At 47.9% G+C, this 8633-nt stretch overlaps 1 protein-coding gene across 1 annotated transcript in view; it reads right to left on the bottom strand.

Moving 5' to 3' along the window:
* Positions 1–2551: 2551 nt before the first annotated feature.
* Acsm5 (acyl-CoA synthetase medium chain family member 5) overlaps positions 2552–8633 on the bottom strand; it is a 21645-nt gene continuing 15563 nt past the window's right edge. Inside the window, exons 10-13 of the mRNA XM_048790071.1 lie at positions 5522–5649; positions 5339–5438; positions 3345–3464; positions 2552–2960 (exon numbers count right to left, since the gene is read on the bottom strand). Coding sequence (XP_048646028.1) covers positions 2877–2960; positions 3345–3464; positions 5339–5438; positions 5522–5649 — 432 coding nt within the window. The 3' untranslated portion in view covers positions 2552–2876. The remainder of the gene's footprint in view (positions 2961–3344; positions 3465–5338; positions 5439–5521; positions 5650–8633) is intronic.

Below are 8633 nucleotides of genomic sequence, written 5' to 3'. Positions count from 1 at the left end.
TGCAGGTTTTCCTTGCCTCTGGCTCCCCCTACTGTTGGCCTTGGGCAAAGCACCCAAACCCTCAAGGTTCTACCTTTAAAACCAAGAGAATTTGCCTGGCTCCGGAAGGCCCAAAAGACAAATGACACAAAACCAACCGACCAACCAACCAAATAAATTGCTTCAATACATTTATCCTTTAAAGAAATATTTAGAATTTCAGCTTATGGATAAACCAGTTTCTTCAATTGAGCCACCCTGAATTATTCGTAAGAGGTGAAGTGTGTGAATGCCAAAGCTGGGCCTCCCGGCTTGATTTCCAGCCCTGCGAGATGCTGGCTGTGTGACCTTCAGCACGTTGCTGGGCCTCTCTGACCCATCTATGGAATGGGATGCAATCAGCGCCTACCCAGGAGATACCTGAGGCTGAAACCCTCAGGATGGTGCGTGGATGTGACTGTTTCTTCCTGAGTGTGCGTGAACTGTTTGGGAAACACGAGTCTCTCCTTCCCACCCCAAGGCCTTTCCCCCAGCCTGCGTCCTCTGTCCAGAGAGCTAACTGCCTATCTCTTTACTGACATTATTTGCATTTTTCCTTCAATCCCAGGTTACCAGAAACTTCTTAGGGAAGTCTCTCCCAAGACCCCAAGACCCTTCTGAGTTCACAGTCTGTTTCCGACGTGGCATTTAACACAGTGTGCATTGATCTCCATTATTCTGCAATAAATAACACCAGCATCCCACTAGACTACGCTCTGCAAGAGCAGTGCTGGGGTTGAACCGTGTCCTCCTCTATCGGCAAGTTGAAGCCCCAGCGCCCAGGACCTCAGAATGTGACTGTGTTTGAAGACAGGGCCTTTACAGAGGTGATAAAGTGAGATCATGAGCCCCTCGTCCAATAGGACATGACAGGTGTCCTTAGAAGAAGAGGAGACTGGGACACAGGACTGAAAGCACAGAGAAAAGATCACATGAAGACTTGGGGAGAAGACGGCCATCTGCAGTCCAAGAAAAGAGGTCTCAGAATGAAACCAACTGCTGACCCCTTGATCTTGGACTTGTAGTTTCTAGAACTGTGAGGAAAGGCACCTGTGCTGTCTGGGCTTCCCTGTAGTCGGCACCTGGTGATGGCAGCCGTAGAAAACTCCCACAGGTAGGGACTGCATTGGTTTTTCCTTGTGATCATGTTCCTGGATCCCAGCACTAAGTAGGTGCTCAATAAATATGTACCAGAGAGTGGCTGTAGGTGCGGGAGTCAGGTGGGGGACACCCGGTTCCATCAGCTGCTCCTGCATGTGGCTCCTCTCTGCCTTCCAGAGCCACCTTCCCGGACATTGGCTTCAGGTCTCTGCCTTCTTCCAAGGTCAGATGTAGGACACTGGAACTCCAGGACACAGTGTTGGTGTGCAAAGGAAGAACTAGACATGGGGCAGGAAGTGGTTCGAAAAGATGGTTTCTTTAAAATAACTTTTTCATTAAAATAGTTATATCTACTTAATAAGATATCTTGGAAAATACAGGAATGTATCAAAAAAAAGAGAAAAAAAATGTTATTTTCCCTTTCTCCTCAATTCTCAGGAAAATCGTCACTGATATGTGAATGTATTTCCTTCCATTTGTTTTTCAGAGCTGTGATTCTCCAGTCTGCAATGGTTTTCATTCCAATGTTGCAAACTTAACATAGCTTATGCTTTTCCCCAAACATGGTACATTTCCTTCAATATTTCAGTGGCCACAGAATAAGCTATCCAGTGACTGTGATGTAATCATTCCCCTATGGCTTTGACATTGATTTCTTTTTTTTCAGTTTTAAACAATGCCACAGCAAACATCTTGGTGCACCCAACATTTTCTACATTTTGAATCCTTTCTTTTTATATTAATTCCCAAAGATGGAATTTCTAAGCTAAAAGGAATGGTCAATTTTATGGTCTGGATATAGGACCAAATGGCTTCATCTAAAGGGTTAATCCTTTACTCTCCCACTGGCAGGGAAGGAGACCCCAAGCACCCCTAGGCCATGCTGACTGCATTTTGTAGGGACCCATGGGAGTGTTGTAGGGACAGACGAGGCAAGGCACCGAAGACAGCAGGAAACGGTTTTATTTGGCTGCAGCCAGGTTCAGGGGGCACAGCTTTTGCTGTAATCAATCAATCTCCTGAACCCCGAGTTCAGAGAGTTTCAGAGTTTTATACCCAGCGTGTAAGGGGAGGGGCTCAGAAGTTCCCGGTCTGCAGAAGTTCACATAAAAGGAGCTTTTTCTTTCACTGTTCTGGGCAAGTTAACCCTTCAAGGACAGCACCTGAGAAGGGGAGAGCTTCTTCTCCCCTTTCTTTCCTCCCCTGCCAGCTGTTACCATGGAGCCCCATTGTAACTTCTCTTAAAAATGTAGACATCTCTGTGAAGCCCAGCTCAAGGCCAGAGGCCTTATTTGCATATTTCTACAAACTACTATACTGGATATGTTTGTGAAAAACTAGTAAAGGGGGGTGTCCAGCACCTGGAGTGCTGGTATCTTCTCGGCCAGTGGCCAAGTAAACAGGGCGACAGGAAAACAGGGAGTTTATCTACATTGAACTCTTTTGCTGACAGTCCTAAAATCAGCCCTGGTGAAGAGGGCTTTTCTGTGGACAAAGGGGGTGCCACTTCAGGAAGATGCCGAGAACAGCCGGACAGAAGGGGACCTGAGCCGCTGAGCCCTGCTAGACCGGGCCTGGCTCTGTGCTCTGGGTCAGTGACGTTCTCTGTTTGTTTCTAGGAGCATCCAGTGGTTCTGGAGATGCCCCCTTGGAAGCTGAGTGTCGTTGATGTCTGTGAAGTTGTCAGGACGATGCTCCAAGCAGGGGCTGACCAGTGACCCCACCAGGTCCTTCTGGGGCCTTTCTGGGGTGGCACCTCATCTCCCCCATTCTTGGCTCCTCAGTTTACTCCTTTGGATCTTTCCAGAAACTGTCTTCGGCAGTTCTGAAACAAAAGCCACCTAGGGGCCCAAAACAAAAAGAAGAAAAAAAAAAAAAAACACTTAGAAACCATCATTTCCCCCAGGAGACTTCTGCCTGGGGTCCTCACCTTCTGCCACCACACAGGAAACCTCCCATGAGTCAGGGTTTTCCCCAAGTGATGGCCATCAACAGGGCCACAGGGCCGGGCCCTGCAGCCCCTGGGCTGCCAGCATTTCAGCACCACCCTCTGCATCCGGGTTAAAGGTCAAATCTTAGGGTAAGAACAAAATGGGCTTCAGGAAGGGCCATTGAAGAAACAGGCCAGCATCTGGGGGTGTATGGATTTCCGGCTCCCCGGTACCGGGCACGGAACCTGGCCCAGCATGCACCCTTCTCGTTCCCCCAGAATTCCAGACACTTGCCTTCCTGGGGTACTTGTAGGGGGCGGTCACCCTTTTCACATGCTCCTGGAGTTCCTGGGTTAGTGCTTCCGGGTCGTGAGAGGAGTAGGTGGGAGAAAGAACTATAAACGCCTTTACCACCTGCAGGGGGGAAACAGCAGGGGTCAAGCCTCCCAGAACCCCGCTGCAGCCTCGTGAAGGAGCACTCGCACTTGCCAGGGCGTGGGCACGTCCAGTGAAATAGACAACACCCACTTTTCTGTCACCTTCCTTTCCAGGATCATTGGCTCTCGGGGAATGGCTTCAGAGCCCTGTTTGTTCTTAGACTAGTCCCTATCCCTGAGTGACACCAGAGGAACCGATGTTGCTTCTCCTAAGACGCCAACACGTTGGAGATCATTTACTTCCAGGTTTTCCTGCCTGAGAGTGAGGCATGAGTCTGCTCGGGCAGGATTGAGAGAAATGGCTACCTTCAAGGGCAGGAGGGTCCTTCAGAGGCTGCATGTCTGCCAATATGGAGCTGGACGGCCTCTGGTCCAGGTCTATCCCCAGGGACGTTCTGCACCTTGGCTTTTCCTGTCCAGGTTTCTCCCACAGGGTGTCTACTGCCAAGGAGGAGGAGTTTGGTTGTGTTCCAAACTCAGACACAACCAAACATGCTTTCTGATAAGTCCACTTGGCGGTTAGTCCATGCCCGCGTGAAACTCGGCCAACAATATCACTGTCCCTCCATGCTTCCAGGGTGGGAAGATCCCTGGGATTTCACGTTCTGGTAGAGCTGGCTTTGAGGAAGGGCTCTCCTGTACTGTGATAACAATGCACACTTGCTCTGTGCCAAGCTGCATTCTAAGAACCGCACACGGATGAGCTTGGAGCAGGCAGCCCTTGGTCACAGATCAGTTAATTCCCAGCAGGCAGGACAAGGCACGGTTTTCTAGGACTCACACCTCCCTCCTTCCATAGTAGTGGACTCAAATGATATGGAGGGGGGAATTGCCTGGCAAGGGGAGGCCAGCTCACATGCAGACGCTCTGGGAGGCATCCCCTGCTGGCCTCGTTCAGCAGCTCTGACTTGAGATCTTAAGGCTGAATTTTAAATAAGAGCCCCAGATGACGCAGCTGTGAACAGTCCAGGGACCACTGTGAGAATTGATGCTCCCGCCCTGGTGCTTCTAAAAAGGCAAGGTGAAGCAAAGCTTCCATAAGGTAACTGCTTTGGCAGGGAGCAGTGGCACATGCCTCTAATCCCAGCGGCTTGGGAGGCTGAGGCAGGAGGATCGCAAGTTCAAAGCCAGCCTCAACAATTTAGCGAGGTCCTAAGCAACTCAGTGAGACCCTGTCTCTAAATAAAATACAAAATAGGGCTGGGGATGGGGCTCAGTGGTCGAGTGCCCCTGAGTTCAATCCCTAGTACCCAAAAAAGAGAAAAGAAAATAAAAAGAAGATAACTGCTTTGTACTGAAGCATTATTTTGGATTTACAGCCAGTGAAAAGTACATGGGTCTGCATTTAAGCTCATCCTTCCCATTCTGTCTGTTTCTCTGGGACCCACAAAAAGCAATTCACATTTATCCAGTGAAAACCAAGCTTATTAACATTGGCTCATTTTTCTCTTGCTACACATATACATATGCTGTCATCCTCAAGTTGACTGTCCCTCCTGGATTACAGCTGACAGTAACCTGTCTGGTGTACTTGCTGTTTGCTCCTCTGTGAGGAGGAAGAAACGTTTACTGGATAGGATAGATGACAGAGCCTGTCCCTGTCACCAAGATCTCTGGTCCCATAGTCAGCGTCCTTAGGATCCAGTTCAATGTCCACTTAAAACGATAGTGTGGCATTTTCTCTATGCGACCCTCTAGAAATTTTCTGTATCTCTGAAGGCACGAGGCCAATGCTTAATCAAAAAGAGTGTGTATCTGTTGGTGGCCTTTCAACTTTGTGTTCCTGGGCCAGGTGAGGACAGGGAAATGTGGGACAGAAGCAGGAGGCCGTGTCTGGGCAGGCCTGCTCACCTCCCCCCGGGTGGGGTCTGGGCTGCTGACCACGGCAGACTCCAGCACAGCGGGGTGCTCGGCAAGCGCGCTCTCCACCTCCACAGGTCCAATTCGGTAGCTGGAAGAGAAAAGGAGACTTCCAGATGGCTCCCCTCCCCCCGAGGAATTTCAGAGGAACGAGGAAAGAGTAGACGCACTGACCTCGAAGAGTTGATCACATCATCGCTTCTTCCCATGAACCAAAAGTAGCCGTCCTTGTCCATGTGGGCTCGGTCCCCTGTGATGTAGAAGTCTCCTCGTTCTGAGGCCGCCGTCTTCTCGGGATTGTCCTGAAAGACAAGGGAAGTCCATGAAGGACATTCTGCACAGCCACCCAGGGTGTGGCTTCTTGACTGTCCCAGAAGCCCCATGCAGGAAGCTGGAGAGCCCCAACAGCAAGTCCAGCCGTCCCCAAGACCACGCTGGCCCAAACTGCCCCCACAGCAGGTGGCTATAGGCCTGGGAATTTGTAGGTTTTCCCTCTTTTAATTGGAAGGAAGCTTCCAGGAAGGATCCAGGGCAGCCACCATCGCCACCTTTAGAAGGGTGCTAGGAGGCACAGTTGACAGGGCCACTGGCTTAAAAAGAGCACACTGAGGGTAGGAGGTAGAAAGCAGTCGCTCAGCACCTCATCCTTGCTGAGGCTGGCTTTGAACTCGCGATCCTCCTGCCTCAGCCTCCCAATCCACTGGGGCTAGCGTGTGCCACTGCGCCCGGCTTGGGGATTGGGAAGAAGAATCCACAGGGGAGAGGCAAGGGCCCAGGAAGGAAAAAGAAGTCAAACTGTGATTCTCAAACTTTTAAATAAAAAGCTAATGGACACATAAAAAAGACACAGATTACTAATAAATACAATAACCTAGGTGACCGGCCAACACGTATGCTGGGCATAAAAGGCCAGGCTTGCAAGAGTGAATGTTTTATGATGCCACATTATATAAATTTCTTTTCTTAATGGCAGAATTATTATATAGTGACAATAAATAATTTACCAATTGCCAGCAGTCTGGGGTAGGGAGGATTAATGGCAAAGGAGCACAAGGGAATTTTGGGGTGACCATATAACGTTCCACAAGTGACTCTGGTGGTGGTGACAGTGGTGTACATATTTGTCAAAAGTCACTGACCTGCATACTTAACTTGAGTGCATTTTATTTCAGGTAAATTATACCCCTTTCAAAAAATACACTTTGAGGGCTGAGGATACAGTTCGGTTGGTAGAATGCTTGCCTCACATGCGCAAGGCCCTGGGTTCAAGACCCACACCACAATAAATAAATGAGCAAATATAATTTGAGGGGGAAAAAAAGCAAAAAAAAATCTATCAATGCCTAAAATTAATACAAACTGTAAGATATACACAGAGAAAACTTAAAACTCTGCAGAATTTTGAAGAAGATATCAATAAATGGAAATATAGAAAACATTAACAGAAATGTCAATTGTCCCCAAGTTGATTTATAGATTCAATGCAACTCCAACCAAAATGCTAACAGACATTTTCATGGAACTCGGCAAGGGGATTCTAAAGTGTATGGGAGGCTGAAGACTAGGTAAGGTACTTTTAAAGAAGTTGAGTAAGAAGGAGAGATTGTCGACTAGGTGTGATGAACTCCACCTTTGTCTCTTTTGAACAACACTGGAGTGGATATCTGCACTCTCGGTTTCTTTCCCTAGGAAAGCAAGTCTATTCCTTATCTTAGACATAAAATGGACCTATGTGGGAGACCAACCTTGTACGTGACTGGGTCACACTCCCCGGCTGGGTGCTGAGGCGCTCAGTCACAGAAATGTGGCAGAGCTTTCCCCACCCTTCTTGGGTGCGAGGGTCGGTGTCTCGTGCCTGGGTGTGTCTTGCTACAGCCCCATGGGTGAAGCTATGCTCCCCTGTTCCTTTGTGATATAACCCCTTGCCCTGTTTAGGATAGAATCTTCCATGGAAGTGCCTTGTGTGTGTCCCCTTCTCTTACTGTGCCCTTGGGTGTGGCCTACCCAGGTGTCAGTCAACCTGCTGACAGTGACATCATGAAGATAGACTCAGCCCCCTGAAACCTGACCCCCTGCCTCATTTGAATAGCTTCTCCTCAATAAAAGGGGTCAGCGCGTGCTCTCTCTTCCTGAGGACCCTTAAGGTCAGAAGAGCCGTCACAGCGACCCCAAAGAAAAAGGTATTTGTGTCTCTTGTGTGGTTATTTCGTGCAGCCCAGTTAGCCCAGTTTACCTGGAGTGACCCCTGAGCCTTTTAGTGGCGAGAACAGAAACCTGGCAGACCTAGATGTATTACGTTGACATGTGCAATTTCAGCTATTTGGTAATGGCCAACAGGGCTTTGAAATGTGCATACTTATTGTGGGTGCAGAGTGTGCTTAGCCTGTCAATCCTGCTGAATTTCCTTCATTCACAAAGCAACCCTGGAGTGTGACATTTTCTATTAATTTTCCCCTATGCCATGATTCTCATAAAAAGATTTCACATTTTTCTCTTAGTTAATGACATGGAAAGAAAATTAGTTTTGGGTGTGGGTGATGGAAAGGAAAATACACAGAAAGTGGAGGTTCTTCTGGTCCTGCAAATGACTTCAAAAATTACTTTAGTACTCCCTCAGTGGAGTACTCACAGACCCAGAGAGATGTGTTATGTGAACTCCATGAGTGCCACTGTATACCCTAGAGGCATGGAGTAGACATTCAATAAATAATGAACAATTTTTCCAAGAATGTTAATTCACTGCTTACAAAAATATTAGAAGGAAGTGTATTAAAATTTTAACCTTACTCTTGCTTAGCATGATTATTACATTTAGAAGTAAGTTTATTTATATTTATTTTTTAATTGTAGTTGGACACAATACCTTTATTTTAATGTGGTGCTGAGGATTGAACCCAGGGCCTCTCACGTGCTAGGCAAGCGCTCTACTGCTGAGCCACAACCCCAGCAGAGAAGTAAGTTTATTTTAAACAAAATAAAGCAAAAAAAAAAAAATTCTCTTGTACTGACATAAAAACCCTAAAATACAACATCACGAAAACAAATTGACTGATTTTTATCTGCTTCTTTCTGCTGAGGGACAGCTGAGTATGTGCATGAGATGGAATTTCTATAAAGCAGTTGTTATGGTTTGGGTGTGTGGTGTCCTCCAAGGACTCAGGTGCCAGAGGAGACAAGGAGGTTCAGAGGTGAAGTGATGAGCTTCTGAGAGCTTCAACCTAAGCAGTGGATTAATCCTGCAGTGCCAGGGGTGGCTGGAGGAGCTAGATCACTGGGGGGGGGGGGG

The sequence above is a fragment of the Marmota marmota genome, unplaced genomic scaffold (genome assembly GCF_001458135.2).
Source record: "Marmota marmota marmota unplaced genomic scaffold, marMar, whole genome shotgun sequence".
NCBI classification, from domain to species: Eukaryota; Metazoa; Chordata; class Mammalia; order Rodentia; family Sciuridae; genus Marmota; species Marmota marmota.
The sequence above is the reverse complement of the archived record's forward strand: the minus strand, read 5'-3'. Positions and strand labels throughout refer to the sequence as shown.